The sequence below is a fragment of the Brachycentrus maculatus genome, unplaced genomic scaffold (genome assembly GCF_059751285.1).
Source record: "Brachycentrus maculatus isolate JH-2025_06_01 unplaced genomic scaffold, ASM5975128v1 h1tg000498l, whole genome shotgun sequence".
Classification (NCBI taxonomy): Eukaryota; Metazoa; Arthropoda; class Insecta; order Trichoptera; family Brachycentridae; genus Brachycentrus; species Brachycentrus maculatus.
In genome coordinates this window covers 462,501-482,350 of record NW_028281244.1, presented here as the reverse complement: position 1 = coordinate 482,350, position 19,850 = coordinate 462,501, and the positions used below count along the sequence as shown (strand labels likewise).

Genomic DNA, 19,850 nt, shown 5'->3' with positions numbered 1-19,850 from the left:
GAACAAACGAACGCTCACATTTTTAGTTATGTAGATTTTTTCTCATCACTAGTTTATAGCCCTTGCTATAAATTTTGTTTTGTTCAAAAATGATAATCTTACGTTTTATTTTTCTTCATCATAAATTCTTTCAGCATTTCGATATTTTATCAAAAAAATAGAATATTAGAGTAGTCTTACATACATACTTGTAACTCATATGTATGCATATTTTATAATAAAAATCTTTTGTGCTGAAATCGTAAAGAAAGCAATCAATTGAATGTCTCCACAAAAAAAAATAGGAATAATATTTCTCACACGCTTTTTGACTTACCTTCGCAAACAAACCAATAAATTCAACATAAAAGTCCTGTGAATAGCGAATAAATGTACCTACTCGTACCATACACAAATTTATGTAGTAACTTGCATTGTCGGCTCATATTTTTATGAATTTCACTGAAATACGTCATCGCGAGGCGTTGAAGACGAATGAAAATAGTAAAAAAAATGTTCGCTATTTTCGTATTATTTTAATATGAAATTGGTTTTTGACCACCTTTTAATTAATATTATTTCTCCCAAAAGCAGTGCGGATACGGATGGAATCAAGGTTAATTTTATAGATGAAACATACCTTAAGACTTTAAACTATGGACCGATCACCGTGCCTTCATATACAGTAAACCCCCCTACAACGTTGAGATAAGTCCCGCGTTAGAACGTTATAGGAGGTATTTGTTTTTAAATTTTATTTCAATAAAATAGTTACTTATTTCAGTGATTTCCGCTGGTTTAAATATAAAAATACAATTCATAACATTAAACCCCCACAATGTTCCCTCCAAACACACTGTATATATCTCAACGTTATAGGGGGGTTTACTGTAATTAAAGATCAAGCTTACACAACAGCGATCGGATATGGTGCCCTACGAATTAAACAATAATAATGTCCGATTATTGCAACAAAAAAATCTGCGGCCATGAATATTGATTAATAATTACACCATATCCGCTCCCTAAGTGGAGCATATGCTCCACTTCATATGAAGTCCACAAACTGTCTCCAGGCTTTTCTCTCTGACGAAGTTCTGACGAGAACTGACGACAAATTGTCAGCAGCATATTACTTATATAATATGAATTACTATTACAAATTAGTGCTGCTTTCTGTACAAATATTGGATTGTTGTAAATATATATACATTGTCGTGAGAGCTGTCGTTTCATCAGTTTCAGCCTATTCAGGTTTCAGAACACGCGAGGTTTTAGCCAAACACTCGATCACTGTTTTTCCCCACCCACCCTACTCACCTGATCTCGCTCCTTCTTACTTTTTCTCGTTCCTCAAATTCAAAAGACCTTTGAAAGGAAGGGGATTTTAGACGATTTCCGAGATTAAGGCTAATGCGACGAAAGAGCTGGACGAAAAAGAGGACATCACAAAAGAAGCGTTCTAGGACTATTTCCAGATGTGGAAACACCGTTGGGATGAATCTTTGCATGGGAGAGGTGACTACTTTGAAAGGGACCCAGACATGTAACTTCTAATTAAAGTACATTTTGTTTTATGACGTCAGTCTACGTCTTAATTGGACAGACCTCGAGTAAATATATGTATATATATATATATATATATATATATATATATATATATATATATATATAAAAAAAAATATATATATATATATATATATATATATATATATATATATATATATATATATATATATATATATATATATATATATATATATATATATATATATATATATATATATATATTAAATATAGGAGTTATTTATACTTTTTTTGACATCTCAACAAAGATATATCCACTTTGAAGTTTGGTCATAGTCATTCAAGCCACGTTTTGTCCATGATAACATATCAATCGAAAAAGTCCTGCTTATTTTGCTGGTAGAAAACATTCGAACAACTCATCTTACCGATATGGTAAGTACTTATAAACATTTTTAATATGACGTCCCGAAACGATATCTTTGCATACACATAGACCTCTAGTGCCTTGTCTATAACTGAGAACAAATAAATTCATGTGTGTGTCTACCAAATAAATAAAAAAATGTAAATTAAAAGCATTGTTAACTTTGTGGTATGGTAATATAACACTCGTTATTTTTTAAAAAGGAATAACCCGCAAAGCCTCTAATTTTAAAAGCTTGTCTACAGGTAGGATATTAAGGATGGGGAAGGATAATTTGAAAATACATCACAAACACCCAGACCAATTGAAAATAAATCTTTTAATTAATTTTAAAGTAATATTACACAATGTGAACGATGAATGATAAGGAAAGTGTTAAAAATTATGAATTTAAGTAATCGTACCACCGATGTTACAGCGCCTACTACTACGCTACAGCGCCTACCTTTGTGGTGTGAAATGTAGCTAAATTGAAGGATGTGTTGTTCTAGTTGAAAAGCTGCAATAGGGCCGGTGTATGCGTATGCAGTCAGACAAGCAGTGCGCACAGAGCCCCCCGCCCTTGCCCGCCTCCCAGGGCCTGGGGCCCCCGTCCACCTCCTTCCTGGAGGAGTCGCTCTCCGTCAGCACTACACCTAAAACTAGGTAAGATTCAGTATATTCAATTCAATTCAATTCAATTTCAATTCAATTTATTCAATAATTAATATATTCATTACAAACTAACATTTAAGGCGTATACATTAAAAAACAAATTAAAAAGTATTATTTTTTGAAATCTCATCAAAGATGAAGAAGAATATGGAAGTCTGGGCATTTACGGGGCTGACGACCGTCATAGGCTGATTTAAGTGATCACTTTACACACGAGTAACATTCACCAATTCTACCCATTATTGACAACCACACTACTCAAATTCTTGGAAGTTCTATATATATGAACCAATTTAGAAAACCTTGTTCTTGAATCACTAGAACTTCACTAGAGACATCTATTGGTGAGATGTAAAGAAGTTCTTTACTAAGCAGAAACTCTTATATTAGTATATGAGGTCGCTTAAACTGAAACTCTTGTATTAGTATCACACACATGAGAAACGCCAGAAAATACCATTTTCATTTTTATTACTTAATCCCCGTATTTGGTAAGAAGTATTTAGACACACTCAAAATGTTGTAATTAAAAAGTAAGCAAGAAGACTCTTGTTAAATGTGTAGAAGAATCCCGCTTCGGAAAATTCCTTTGGACACATGGAACAGATCAATAGCCAATGTGATATTATTCAACATAGCGGTAGCTCTTCCTACAGGCATAACCATCGGTTGGTCCTGTGTATAGGAATGTGAAACATTCTATGCCGACGCTGTCTTAGGTAACTATCGGGAACATACAGACCAATACTCCGGATAATTTCAGGATTATCGATCATACCGCGCAACAATCGAAAAAAATGAGTAAAAAATGCCAAATATAATATATCGACATTACCAGCCAAAAGCCTCGAGTTACAATTTGCCACCATCAGAAAACGCATTCTACTTTGCCGAGCAGTCGTGTTGCTAATGCACATGAGGTATCTCAGTATATGCACATGTGTAATGATCTCCAGTACTGTAAGTTCAATAATCCTATTAACTTCCGATTGTGCCTGACAGGATCGGCAGACGCTGCTACCTGACGCAGGTGGTGACGCTCGCCCTGCTGCCGGTGATGGCGCTGATCGTCCAGAACTGCTCCTCCATGCTGAGGGTCTCCAAAGACTACGAGGACACGGTCTCCATCAGGAACGAAGTAAGTGCTATTTAAAAAAATACTTGTTCACAAATCAGGATTTCTCCACTTCTTAAACCCTTATTCGCACCCAATGGTGCACTGCATTGTATTGATGCAGTGTTGACTTGATCGTTACTTACATGAAGGCGAGTGTTTTTGCCTATAATTTTCACTCTCACTGAGTGTGGAGAAATTGATCGTTTTAAATATATTGTCTTATCACCCCGAAAAATAAAGCTGGATCGCTGCTAGCTGTATTGTGATTCAAGGTTAAATATTTGCAGTAAGAGAGTCATTCAAATATATTATAAAGAAGCCAGAGTCAAAAAAATAGTGGAACTTTCTACTACTACTACTACTACTTCCATCACGCCGTTTCCCCGCAGGGGTAGGCAGAAAGGATGGAACGCCACACTCTTCTGTCCTGACATACACTTCTCGCCTCCTTCACATCCATATCTACTACATCTAGTCATAAATGCCCTCCGATTACGCAGACTTTCGACACCACCAGATTTTATGCTTTGATTGATCTGATCGTGTCAAGTCTTTTTCGGTCGTCTTCGTTCTGTTATCCCACTCACATTCGCCACATATATTTTCTTAATGGAACTTAAAATTATATTTAGAGGCAATTTGTGATGTGAGGCCAGTTACTCCAATAATAATGGAAACAAAGAAATTGATTAAAGAAATAGAGGCAAGAAATCTAACTGTACGGCTTGTTTGGATAAGAGGATGTAAAGGAATATATGTTTATTAATTAGCAAATGGTAAAGCTTAAAAAGCAACCTTAAAAAGACAACACCGGAGTATAATCGATTTCCCCTTACTTTTGCTCAGAAATTGACACGAGAGAAAATGTTAAATATTTAGAAAAGTCGATATTTAGAAGCAGAACAGGGAAAAATTACGAAAATTTTCTTCCCGACCGTACAAAATTTTCATTAAAAACAAAAATTTAACTATGCATTTACCTATTTTTTTACGGATCATGGAGCATTTCGTGTATACCTCTTCCGTTTTAAAATGACAAAACTCTACGCGTAAATGTGATAAGACTTCATCACAAGATGTCCCTCATTTAGAGTGGGTATGTGCAATTTTTTAAAAAGAAAGAATTAAATTGGAAACAGAATGTGCAAAAGAAGGTATGTTGACAAAAATTGATGAGGCAATAAATAGGACATAAAGATCTATCGGATTTAGTTGTGTCTTATTTAGAAAATATGACGAGACAAATAAATGAGCTGTGTGACAGATCTTGATTGCTGTAAGATATTGAATCCGTTGTGTCTATTGTATTGTTGTATCTTTTGTTTAATTTTTTAGGGATCAACTTTATTCATTTATTGTGAACTATACACATCTACTATCATTTTTAAGAGATATAAACTAAATATGGTATAAATCCTTGTACATAATGGGCAAGAAAAATTTTCTAAGGCGACTAATAAATATGTAAAAAATATATGTATGAAGGTAGAATCCAGGATGTGTACTTTACACCGCCAGTTTCTGATTGTGTTTGTTTTATTTTTATTTTTAAAGATAAAGACTACAGTTGCTGTCGGAGGTGCCGTGACAGCCCTGCAGCAAGAAAGAGTGGCTATAGCTTACTATACCTTCAACGCAGGAGACAGGTATGCAATGACTGATACATATTATTGATTATACTTTTGTTCTTTTTCATCCCAGTACATCTCTACTTGATACATAAGATTTAAAGAACTCGGTCGATTTGAGAAAACAATACACATTTTTGTTGACCTGAACCGGTCTACCTGTGATTTTAACCTAAAGAGCCTATTTTCCATTGGTCTAGAATGTCTACTTGTGATGTTGGCCCAAAGATCCTATCTTGTTGGCCTGGAATGTCTGCCTGTGATGTTTACCCAAATAGCCTATTTCTGTTGGCCTCGAAGGTCATCCACTGTTGTTGGCCCAAAGACCCTATTTCTGTTGGTCTGAAGGTCTACGTGTATTGTTAGCCCAAAGAGCCTATTTGTTTGTTGGGCTGTAAGGTCCTGTGTTGTTGGCGCAAAGGGCCTATTTTTTTTGGCTTGAATGCTTTATATTTATTGGTATTGAGGCTTTCCTCTTCTTTGGATGCAACACATGTTTAATTATCAACCAGCCTGGTTATAAGCCCTGTAAATACCCATACTTCTATATTCTTCTTCACCTACGTATGTTGAGATGATGATTTAAACCAAAAAATATTGTTTGACTATTTACATAAAATAGTACACCATAGGAGATGCTTGCTAAAACAATGGTCGAATATAAATGCAATTTGATATGTAAATCATGGCGTACTGGAGTGAGCATATGGTACTATATAATAATAACATTTTGCTCTGCACACGTGCCGGACTGTTACAAATTCTATGTGAGAAATAAATTTTTCATTTTATTTTTATACCGAACACGTGCGCAATGCAATTTCAGCCATACTCGACACGAAAAACTTTGTTTTTATTTGTACAACGGAATTATTCTACCCTTTGTTGGAAAACATCAGGAGATACTTTTTAGTATATTGAAATACTTCGCAGGCTTTATAAATTGGTTATTCAACTTATCGCATAAATAAATCGACGATATTTATATCGTGGTAAATAGTCGATATTTCTATCGTGGTGTGTCTTAATTTTGACATAAGTAGTCTTGGAGTTGAGCTTTGATCTTCCCTTTTCCCCTTTTCCTCCCTCCCGCACCTCTTCCAGGAATTTATTTTTAATGACATGTGAAATTTTGTAAGTATAATGTTACAAATACCTGTTTTCTTGTTACTCATTATTGTAAATGTGTGACTATTCTGTAAAATTTCCAAATAAAGAAAAGGTTTAATAAAAATTATAAAAAGTTTTGTCACTCGTAAAAACGAATGATAAATCGGATATCCGGCCCATACGGTCTTGTTTTGTATCTAATATCTGACCGGAGACAGGATATGAAATCAAGCAAATTAAATACTTTATTTACAACGTTTTGAGTGTGTTCAAATACTTGTTCACAAATCCGGATTATCTCTCCAAGCACAAGAGCTCAGTCTCTTTTTTGGAGAGGCTCAGCGGAAGTAAAATTATAAGATTGTTTTGAGTAGAAATGCATAGAAGTCGTATCAAATTGTAAAAAAATGTAATTATATATATTTTTTATACTAGTAACTTGGGAGTTATTTAATACATTTCGTATATCTCAACAAAAATGAAGAGGAATATGGAAGTCTGGGCATTTACAGGGCCTACGACCGTCGATCGTTTGGTTTATATTAAGTTTATAAAAATATTATAAGCTAAATAAAAAAATCATGTTTTCAGGCGGGTCTCAAGTATGTGAATTTAATCCAAGATTTGGACCTTGCATACAAATAGAAAGAGTCTTTGTTTTATCTATCCCAACAAAGCTGGCGGTTGTGAACTCACATGTACTGCGTCACGAGTTTGATCAACATATTTAGGAGTCTCAAAAATTGAGTACTGTGGTTGTCAATTATGAGTAGAATTGGTGAACGTTACACGTGTGTAAAGTGATCACTCAACCAAGCCTATGAAGGTCGTAAGCCCTGTAAATGCCAAGACATCCATATTCTTCTTCATCTATAATATGTTGAGATGTCACAAAATTATAAAATACTTTTAAAAAAATGTAAAAAAATTATGTACATGTTGTGTAATTAAAACTAAAAATTTCTTTCCAACACGTAATACGAATAAAAAACTAAATAGTCTTTTAGGCAATAAATGACGTCACTTCTCTACTTCCGCTTTGCTACGTACATTTCCTCCCCATTACCCGGGACGCATCGCGGGGTGACAAGTTGTGACTTGAAGGGGGGGAAACGCGCACATCTTGCGCCGAATATAAGCAATTTGGAAATTATTTTCCAAGAAAAATATTTGCTACTCCACAATTAACTTTCAAAAAGCTCGCCGGCTGGAATCCGGCTCGAAGGACCAAAATTGAGAATTTCATTTGTATGTACTTAACTGTTTGACTGCTGAGAAGCAATATATTGACTCTTATATACTTTGAAAAATACCGATTAAAAAATATTTTGTAAAAACCTTTTGTTATTCCCTTTCAATTCACTTAATTTGAAATAAACCATTATTGCAAACATCTTTCCAACAAGATTTTGAGTATGTCCAAATACTTGTTTACAAATCTGGATTATCTCCAATTATATGAGTTATTTTTCATATTATTTTTTGACATCTCATCAAAGATGAATGAGAATATGGTAGTCTGGGTATTTACGGCTGACGACGGTCATAGGCTGGTTTAATGATGGTTTTAATCTTTGATGAGATTTAATAATAAAAATAAATAATATTTTAGCATAATTTAAAATAAAACATTTCGGCAGTTAAACGGTTAAGCCTTAGATCTCAAGCGTTCAAATCAGAATGCGTTCAGCCACACTCAGGGTTGGTCGTGTGCTCACGTTCAATTTTTCTTTAAAATGTGAATTGGATATTTTTTGTTTTTTCGAATGTACATGGAAAAAATACATTTTTTTTTTAACTCCTTACATTTCAAAAATTCTTTTCTTATTAAAAACATATAATTATTTTGAAGAAAAACTTATTTATTCAATCCATAAACGATGTTTTAAGAATAAAATTATTTACGTAAAATATTACCTGGATTTAGAGAAAATAAAGTTGCGACTTTTAGCTTAAACCGAATGAATGCTTTAGCCGAATGCAATAAGTGAGATATCGGGTGTAATATGCTAACCTCGTTCGCCCTCAAAGTGAATGCGACCGAACAGTCCCACGTTCGGTGTTGGTATCGATTATCTAAGAAAACTTTTATTGGCAGAAGGGTGTAGTGTAGACATTAAACCACGTGTTGATATACATCATAAGTTAGACATCACCCACCATAATTCCATGGCTATTTGTTTTATTTACTTTTAAAAAGTGTTTACTTTTATTTTTAAGACGAAAAAATAATTTAAAATCGTGAAATATCGCAACGATGTTGTCAGTTTTTTTATTCGAATTTCAACTTTATTTACTATATATTTTTAATAGGGCGACGCTATCCCTGTTATATTAAACCAAATGTATAAAGATGATACACAAAATGATTCAAAGAATACCTACTCACCTCTAAACATATATTTATTTTTTATCCTGCATTTGCTTGTGTGTAAAATTCGTTAAAATGGTCGAGTCGAACAAATATAATATATCGTATATAAAAAGTTTTAACCCTTATTATTGTTTGCAATTCTTTTGTTCAGTGGGATAATTCATTTTTCGTTGTTTATCTGTCTTTTTAGATTCCTGACCTCAGATATTAAATTGATAAAAAAAATATACGATACGAAAAAGAACAAATAACATCGCATAACGTTTGGTGGTTACGTTTGCTCATTTTTGTCATGTAAAAAATGAATTTTAAACATGATTTTTTTTACTATAACCCTTATCCGCACCTAATGGTGCATAGGGCACTGCTTGATCATTACTTACATGAAGGCAAGGCGATCACTCTTGCGCTTCAGGAACCAGTCCAGGGTAATATTAAATAAATATTACAGTGTTAAATCACTAATATTTATTTTCACCCCCCCCTGGGAATCGAACCCGGGACCTCCAGCACGGTAGCTAAACACGCTGACCACTTCACCACGGAGGCGGACACATAGGAATTCATATTTTAGTTTTTTTAATTAAATTTTTATTTTATTTCGGTTACCATTAAGTTTAGTCCGTAAGGCATAAATTATAAAATATATTTGCCCAACCCTTGTTCAGGTTATAAGAGAATATCTCCATATTAAGATCGGATTAGACCCTTTATTCAATTTTGTAATTCAATGTTTAAAAATAATTTAGTTTATTTGTGTATTTTCGGTATCTAGGAGATCCTTGGATGACATTTTCAAGGAGACTGACTCAAAACTGGCGCAACTACCGTCTCACGGAGTGTCGATTGAAGTCATAGGTGATATTGCGTAAGTATAACTAATTTTTTAAAAAGATAAGTGCGACATGTTTTTTGAGAACATTATATAAAGTACTCGTATAACATAAAATATATGTAAAAAATAAGATACATGCTAGTTGACACTACATTATTTGCATGTGTTGCATCGGTGCTCCTCAACGAATGGATGTCCGTCGTAAATTTTACGAATGTCCCGTAATCTAGGGTTAAAATGGGAAAATCATCCACAAAGGTTTTATTCAGTAATTTAAACTTCATTAAAAACAGATTAATATTAACTATTTAAAAATAAAACGACTCTGTTTTTAACCACTTTTTCTCCAACTGGTTTCGACAAGAACCTTGTCATCATAAGGGTTAAACAACATATAATATTTAACCTTGATGATGACAAGGATCTTATCGAAACCGGTTGGAGAAAAAATGTACCAATAAAAAAGTGGTTAAAATCAAAGTTGTTTTATTTTATAATGTTTGTAAAATGTGCCAAAAAGTATCTGCGAAAAACATTCAAGGGATTAATATCAGATTAATAATGACAAAATCATTACGACTAATTATGGTAAAGCTACATACGAGTAAGTATATACGTACGTCATGAAATCAGATTTCAGTTTTATAATGACATTTCTTGGTGGAACTGCATTTTAATAACAACTTTATAGTTTATTCCACTTTATTTTATTTGCCCAGTGACCGGGTTTCGTCGTTACAGATATCATCAAACTGGTGATGATGATGTCGATCGACGAAACACCGCCAGTGGTCAAATAAAATAAAAGTGAAAATTAAAAAAAAAAACTGTATAGTTGTTGTTTTGTTACGTAATTAAATCGTTAACTTCCGCACAGAATCTTATTCCTGAAAATGCTATTTGTCCCTTACACTAAATCGCATACCTTGTGACTTTTCTATTTTATTTTATATATTTCATAATAAAGAAAAATCAGATTACAAGACAATGAAAACGTACTGTTAGCAGGAAGTGACATAATAACAGAGACCTTTTCTTGTATAATGATGTAAATCTCTCTCTTATGTCACTCGCTGCAATTTCATTAAACTAGAGGGCTGTAACAAGCCTTTCCTAATTACAGAGTACTTTTCATGTTTTAAAATTAACTGCGCTCCACTTCTGATGGGGTCAAAGGACTTCGTGCTCATGTTGCTAGAACCAAGTCTTCGTCATCAAAGTTATCAACCAAAGCTCTAAGTTGTGTGTTTAAAAAAACAAGAGATAAACACAATTATACAACATTTGAGTGTGCCCAAATACTTGTTCAAAAAATATCTGGATTATCTCTAATTATAGGAGTCATTTTCATATAATTTTTTGACATCTCATCAACGATGAAGAAGAATCCAGGATTCGGATCTCACATACTGATAAAAGAGTTTCTGCTCAATAAAAAAGCTTCTTTTCATCTCACCAATAGATGTCTCTAATGAGAAATCCTCTGAAAACTATACTGCATTTTGACTTCTCAACATACAAATATGATAAAGAATATGTAAGTCTGGGTATTTACAGGGCTTACGACCGTCAGCTTGGTTAAGTTATTTACTTTACACACGTGCATCATTCACCAATTCTACCCACGATTGACAACCACACTATTCTAATTTTTACATCTCCTAGATATATTGATCAATCTCGTGACACGTGAGTCACATTGAGGAAAGCTTTTATTAAGCAGATACTTTTTTTTTGCATGATCTGAACACCAGATTATATTTTACTTACTGAAAACCGTCTGAAAACATGATTTTCAATATTATCCGAAGAGGGGTACCAAAAAACCCCAGTTTAAATTTGTATGGAAATCGTAGTACGCAACTCGCAGCAAGTAACTGAGTCACAGGGACACCACGTCCTTGCCAACGCGCCGTCATGCGGCGACTGAGTGCGGGTAGCGGGACACTAGATTAATCGAAAACCGAGTAGTTTAGTTTTCTCGCTCTCTCGTTATAGTAGCACCACATTTATTAGAGTTAAAAAATAACATATCGCTAGCAGACAAAAAAATAACGTGGTGATATATAAGTAGGTACGAAGATATCGCGCCAGAGAATGATTGTGCTGTTTATCAAAAACATTATTTTGAAATGATGAAATGATTAGATTTTATAGCAATAAAAAAGGGGAAATTTTCTTTAATATTATATTTAAGCTTACAAAAAATATGGAGTAAGTAGGTCTTATAATACTAAAGTTATGGAATTTAAATTCATATATGGGGGATTTCAATCCCCCTGTTAGATCCAGTTTGGTTAAGATTACTATCAAAATAAATCAAGTTTTCTGAAAATTAGCCGAATAAACTAACAACCCAACACGGGAGAAATATTATGTTTTGTACTCCATCTTGTTATTCAGAAAGAACGATGTTTGTTTTCCTTGCAAACGTCCAAATGTGAGCTTTATTCATCAGCGTTACGAGGCGAGGAGATAATATCGGCTGTCACTCGGCAGAACATCGTACACTGGAACTTTCGTAATCGCCAGCATGTCCATATTTGTCAAATTAGGTAAATTTTATAGTAAAAAATGTGTTCCAATATTCGTTGGTATTTTCGACATTATCACTTAATCGTCGTTAAATTTAAGCTTAAATCTATTCGACAAAAGAAAAATCATAATTCTTTTAAAATATCATATTTCTTCTTCTTCCTCTAACCCTTATCCGCACCCAATGGTGCATAGGGCACTGCTTCGTATGGACGCAGTGTTATCTTGATCCTTACTCATGTAACCTCACCTTCATAGGCAAGGTGATCACTCCTTCGTTTCAGGGACCTGTCCAGGATAATGTTTAATAAATATTAGAGTGAATTACTAATATTTACAATCACCCCCCCTGGGAATCGAACCCGGGACCCTACAGTACGGCAGCTAAATGCGCTAACCATTACACTATGGATGCGAAGCTTATTTAGTTCCTGGCAATACTCATCGAAACCTGTTTAAAAATACCAAAGTCGTTAGAAATAAAAAAAGTCCAAAAGTTATGTTTAAGTTATTAATCTACACAAGTTATGGTAGCAATGGAGCTGGCAGCCGACAGAAACCCCTAGAGACAGTTTGTGGTCTCCATATGCTCCACCTAGGGAGCGAATGTGGTTTAATAATATAATAATAATAAAAGTTATGACGTAAACTTCTGCATTCATATGAAGATGTCTTGGAATTACATTGAAAAGTAAACTTCTTAATTATGTACACAGAAAACAATATTTGTTTTTTTTTTTACCGAATTATTTTAGGAATATTTGTATTTTACCGCATTATTTTTCGAATTCTGTATTCGTCCCATTTTCATTAATAGATTTATGAAAAAAGTGGAGATCAACCGTGTAGCTAATTCGATTAATCGTGAAACGTTGTATAAAACAAAAAAAAAAATCATAAATAAAACAGGGTTATAATTTTAAGCATTAAAAATATAATTTTTGAAAAATTATATTTCAAATTGGCAAGTACGATGTTGTGCCGGGAAAAGGTCATATGGCGCCAGCGATACTAAAAGCCTCTCGATTAGGTCACATATATAATACCAACTTCTTTTACTTCTCGACAAATTTAACAAGTGGCGCTAGGAACTCGCATGTGATTTGTTGCTTGTCGCATGTAAATAATTAGTTTCTTGCAACAATAAAATCCGATTAATAAATGTTAGATAAAAATGTTAGTAATAAATGGACATGGTGAACGGTGCACAGTGTATAATATGATCACTTAATCTAAAGAGACAGGTCGAAAACCTGTATATCCATATTCCTCCTTCATCTGTTGAAATATCCACAAATTAATCGTAATATAAAAATGGTATATAAGTATATATATAATTTATATTTGAAGCACTAACTTTGTGATTTTCCATTTAATAATTAAAATGGAAGTTTGTTTTAAAATCACTATATTTATAGTGATTTTAAAACAATGTAATTTTTTAATTATACATGGTATTACATATAAATATCTTCCAAGTGAAATTAAAAAATTGAGTTAAAAAGGATTCAGTTGTCTATACCCGGGATGGCGAACCTTTTTGAGCCTGAGTGCCAAAAAAAAATGCCACATGCCATCTATGTATTTATTTTTATTTTTTTATTTGAGTTAACAACAGCAACACGTGTAAAACAAAACATTAAAACATATACATTAAACAAGCCAATTATAGTTAACCACAGAAACATGAATGTCGTCATATCTTTTGTTTCAGTCGTTTGCCAAACTATTGATGAACGAAGAAAATACATTTGGCTATTTAAATGGTTTGAATTTTTTAATACTTTTTTTGTAATATCAATTTAGATTTTTCTCGACATCCCTGCTCTGTACGTATTAAAACGGCGTAATACGAACAAATCGTGACGTCATCATTATCAGACTTGCGAATCACACTAACGCCGCATTGATTAACAATTGCGTCCGGCGAGAACACAAATAAACAACATTGAAAATATATCAAAAGTGATATTATGAAGGATTATGTCACCCAATAAGTCGATTGGTGTTTTTCGATAAGTGTAATTATAAAATGAAAACGAAGATTAAATTTATTCATTTGAAAGACTTTCACTAATAAATCAAAAGGCTTCTTAACATGAAAACATATTAATAAATTTTTCACCAATAAAATTAAATCATACAACATTTTGAATGTCGCTCACTCCTTTCAACAACGTCATATATCAAAAATCGTCAATTTTCAGTTGTGCATGTTTTCGGAATGCCCAGAAAATGTACAATATCCCAGCAAAAGCGGCTTATTTTTAACATAATATTTACCCGCTACAGGGCCGAAATTGTTGTTTTTGCATTTTGAAGAAAAGGTATGTTGAATTATTTTTTTAAATTTACTAAATATTTTTCAAACGGAGAAAAAACATTCAGGTTTTACCTAAAAAGGTCTGTTGCTCAGTAAAAAGTTTATTTTTAATACATTTAATTATATTTTTAAACTTTCAAAACGATCTCCTGAAAATCAAGTTTTTTGATATATGACGTCGTTGGAGTGAGCGATGTGCCCAAATACTTTTTCACAAATCTGGATTCTCTCCAATTAAACGTTATTTTAAAATTCTTTTTTGACATCTCTTCATAGATGAAGAAGAATATGGAAGTCTGGGCATTTACGAACATTTGTGAATAATTATTTGGAGACATAAAAAAGTTGTAAATGAATAACAGGCGCCGTGGCGTTTTTGGGTAGACGCTCGACTTCGAAACTGACGTCGCGGGTTCGATTCCCGCTAATTGCAAAATGAATTAATGAAAGATTTATTTTCAATTGGTCTGGGTGTTTGTTATGTATTTTTCACATTTACCTTTCCTATCCTTGCTATCATACCTGCAGATAAACCTCTTAAATTTGCTTTGCTTTTGCTTCTACTTCATGTTAAGATGTCGAAAATGATGAAGATTTTTAATATTATTTTACTATATATGTAACCGCCTCCATAGTGTAGTGATTAGCCATACTTGAGGTCCCGGGTTCGATTCCCAAGAGGTTCAAAATAAATATTAGTGATTTTTCAGTCTAATATTTATTAAAAAAATTACTCTGGACTGGTACCTGAAGCGGAAGGCTGATCACCTTTCCTTTGAGTATTTAACGATCAAGATAACACTGCTTCTATACGATGCAGTGCCCTATGCACTACTGGGTGCGGATAAAGGTTAGAAGAATATATGTAACTACATTTAAAATAAAATTTCCTCTGTCTATTAAACGTGGATTTGGAGATGTACTTTTTCAACACGAGTTTTTAAAATTGCTGAAATTGTCACTCGGTTTCGATGTAACTTAATCTTCAAAGAACGAATAATATTGACAGCGTTAAAGTATTACAAACTTCGCATAGTACATATTTCATTACCGTTTCCCTGGATACATTTCCGATTGAATTTGTAACACTTTGAATATCAACCCGCGTTAATTTAAATTTCCATTAAAGTAAATTTAATTACCAAGTTTGCTTCCACAGATATTATCATTGCAAATCTGGGCCTGAAAGGTTTATATGTAAATATATAAATATATATGTATATATACACACATATATTTATATATATATATATATATATATATATATATATATATATATATATATATATATATATAATATATATATATATATATATATATATATATATATATATATATATATATATATATATATATATATATATATATATATATATATATATATATATATATATATATATATATATATATATACAGTATCTACTCAATGAATTAGGGCCACCCATTATTTTTTTGAATACTCTGAAATCTTTTGGATTATTATATTTATTTTACATAAATACTTTAAGTTTTCTATTGACATCTAATATCATGTATATTACCTTCAATAATATGTAAAATATACCTGGATTATTTGAGCCTTTACAAAATTTCAAACCCTTTTTCTGAGAAAGGTCCCTAATTAGCACAGGTAGACAGATAGTTGAAAGTTCAAAAAATAGTCCTATCTCATTTATTAGTGAAGTTTCTTGAGTTCTGGTTGTTGTTTTGTTCAGAGAAGTTATATAGTTATCGTGTCTTGTGAAAAAAACTTAATTTTTAATTTTAGTTCATAAAGTATAATTTTTTTTTGTAAACACAAGTGTTTTTTTTGAAAAGGACAAAATGGGAAAAAGTAAAGACATTTCTGAGGAAAAAAAGTCTAGTGTTATAGTGCTACTGAAATTAGAAATACTATCTAATAGAGAAATTTCAAAAAAAGAAAACGTTTCTCGTCAAACAGTGGACAGAATTTCAAAATCAATAAAAAATCAGTCACCCGCCACCAGCAATCGGCGAAAGAACTGTCGTAGGATTAGAAAAACAACACCGAGGACTGATCGAAAAATCGTTCAAAGTGCCTTAGAAAACCGTAGTGCATCAGCAAAAACATTAAAAATAAAATTGGAAGAAGAGGGTATAAATATATCGGTATCAACACTGAGGCGACGTCTTTACGAAGTAAATCTGAAATGCAGGCGCCCTGTAAAAGTACCAAAATTGACACCACGAATGAAAGCGGATGGATTAAAATGGGCCAAGCTACATCGAAATTACTCGGTAGATGATTGGAAAAAGGTATTTATTTAAATTGAATTTTCAACATATCATTTTAGTAAATAAACTTATATATTTGAATTAAACTTAGATTTTCGTTATTTTTCAGGTCATCTTTAGTGATGAGTGCCGGTTAGAAGCCGTGACAGAGAGCCGTCGATTCGTCAGGAGAACACTAATGGAACGTTACGATGAGGCCTGTGTGGTAAAAGTTATCAAACACCCCCCTGCAACAATGATATGGTCATGTATTATTAACAATTTACCTGGGCCGTTGTTTTTCGTGGAAGGAACAATGAACAAAAATTCCTTTAAGCAGGTCCTCTAACGAATTTTATTGCCCTTCTACCATACACTCGACCCAACAGAAGGTCCATACACCTTCATGCAGGATGGGGCACCTTGCCACCGGGCTAAATCAATAATAAAATTTTTGTCTAACAAAAATCTGCCTTTGCTCCCCTGGCCTAGAAATTCTCCGGACCTTAATCCTATAGAAAACGTATGGAGCATGTTAAAAAATAAGATATACTCATTTCCAAATCCGACAGTAGACTGTCTAAAAAAATATTCAAAAAATTTGGTCAGAAGACGAAGAAATAAAAAACATGATAAAACAGTGCATTTTAAGGATTCCAAAAAGAATTGAGGCAGTTATTTCTGCCAAAGGTGGAAATACTAAATACTAACTATATTTATATGAAAATATATGCATAATTTAAGCGTAATAAAGTGTTCATGTGTAAATAAAATTCAATGTTTTTTTATTCAAGGTTTTCTCTGAGTTATTCCTGTTTGAATTGAGAAATTGCGCGAAATTCTGCGTGGCCCTAATTCATTGAGTAGATACTGTATATATATATATATATATATTAATGGCTTTCGCCATTAAAAAGCCTTGTTAGTAGTCATATATAATTATTTAGAGTACCTAATTATTAGGCTGTTAAAAAAAAATCGATAATTTTCGCTTGCCAATTTTTTAATCTTAGCATTCATTTTATTTAAAGAGAAAGCTCTTAAAAGTTTTATGAACCAATGTCTACTAGTTACATATCATAACTTATTAATAAAGTGACTTTGAGCATATGCTAAGTATGTTATGTGGACTTTGTGATGTCTCGGATTAAATTTCCATCTAAGTAAAGATTGCTTTACCCTTTGGTTACCGAAATCCAATATATCAGCTTTCAGTATTCTAGCGAGAAATACCGGATCCGTCGGATCTGACGTCATGATTTATAAAAGTGTCAGATACATTTTGGATAGTATGTATGTCCTTCAGGGTTTTTCAGCGTTAATCATATTATGTTTTTTTTGTCTTTCAATAAGTTATCCATCGAAATTTAGAATTATTGATCATTCAAATCTTACAATTAGTTAGTTAACTAACTAACCATCACGACGCTTCCCCGCAAGGGTAGGCAGAGAGAATCGAACGCCACACCACTCTGTCTTTGCAAACATTCTTTGCCTCTTCTACATTCATGCATCTCCTCATACATACCCGACGATTATTACGACTCCTGACCCGGCCGCTTTCAAGTATTTGACATACCTGATTGTGCCAAGTTTTCCTCGGTCGTCCTCTGCTTCTTTTTACAACTACATTCGCCTCATAAATTTGTTTAACCGTTCTTTCTTCACTCATACGCTCCACATGTCCAAACCGTCTCAACACACCTTTCTTAATTTTATCGATAATGCTTTTGTCAGCCTTACATTCTTTCCTTATTCCATCATTCGAACATGTATCAACCATCGTTTTGCCACACATTCGTCTGAGGGATCGCATTTCGACTGCATTCAGTCTGCTTTCATCCTTCTTTTGCCAACTCCATGCTTCGCTTCCATACATAAGGGTTGGAACCAGAACTCCATTATGTACTGCCAGTAATTAATTAATTAGTTAGTTACAATTAGTAAAATATTTAAAGACAAAAACAAGCACATTAAACTAATTTTGTTTCAGCGAGAAGTAAGTTGTGTGAACCTGTGATATTTTTCAACAATATACATTTTTATGTGTCAAGGTTAAAAATAAACAAATTGGAATAAATTGATACAAAAATAATACATATGTTACATTGCATAATCAAAATAAATTTATTCGTTAATTCCTTTCAATGGCGGATTTCGGCAATTATGACGGCGTCGTTTGATCTCCAGTATTATGCGTACTGCGTAAAAAGAAGGTGGATATTAAGGCCAAGTATTCGTTAAATCGAAACTTTATTTTCTCTAATTCCAAGAAACATTTTGAGTAAATGATTTTTTTCTTAAAATATTGTTTTTCCATTGAAAAAATCAGTTTTTCTTCAAAATAATTATATGATTTTGAAAAGATAAGAGTTATTAAAAAGTTAGGAACTAAAAATATTTTTTTTGTATGTTTTCAAAAAAACAAAAAAGTATTTAATATATTTTTTTTTTAAATCGAGCGAAAGAACACGTCCAGCCCTGAGCGCGGCCCTGCGCATTCTGATTTGAACGCTTGAGATCTGGGCCTTAAACGAACAACATTTACTTGTTAGTCAAAAATGAAGTGAGTGATTGTTTATAATAATAATAAAAATAAAACCCTTATCCGCACCCCAATGGTGCATAGGGCACTGTGTCATATAAACGCAGTGTTATCTTGATCGTTTACACATGAATGAAAGGTGATCAGCCCTCCGCTTCAGGTACCAGTCCATGGTAATATTGAATAAATATTACAGTGAAAAAATCACTTATATTTATTTTACCCCCCTTGGGAATCGAACCCGAGACCTCCAGAACGGTAGCCGAGCGTGCTGACCATTACACTACGGAGGCAGACATTTACACTACGGAGGCGGATTGTTTATAACGTTGCATAAATTTTGTAAAATAAAATCCGAGAGATATTTTAAATATATAAAACAATGGTAGAGCGTGTTTACAAATAATCTAATACATTTTTTAAATGAGAATCATTTATATTCTTTTTTGACATCTCATCAAAGATGAATAAGAATATGGAAGTCTGGGCATTTACGGGGCTAACGACCGTCTTAGGCTGGTTTAAGTGATCACTTTACACACGTGTAACATTCACCATTCT

At 33.0% G+C, this 19,850-nt stretch overlaps 1 protein-coding gene across 1 annotated transcript in view; it reads left to right on the top strand.

The window, feature by feature from the left end:
• Positions 1-19,850, top strand: part of LOC148301941 (uncharacterized) — a 46,634-nt gene that overhangs the window by 11,621 nt on the left and 15,163 nt on the right. The window contains exons 2-5 of the mRNA XM_088272442.1: positions 2,425-2,578; positions 3,590-3,725; positions 5,259-5,350; positions 9,592-9,684. Coding sequence (XP_088128568.1) covers positions 2,451-2,578; positions 3,590-3,725; positions 5,259-5,350; positions 9,592-9,684 — 449 coding nt within the window. The 5' untranslated portion in view covers positions 2,425-2,450. The remainder of the gene's footprint in view (positions 1-2,424; positions 2,579-3,589; positions 3,726-5,258; positions 5,351-9,591; positions 9,685-19,850) is intronic.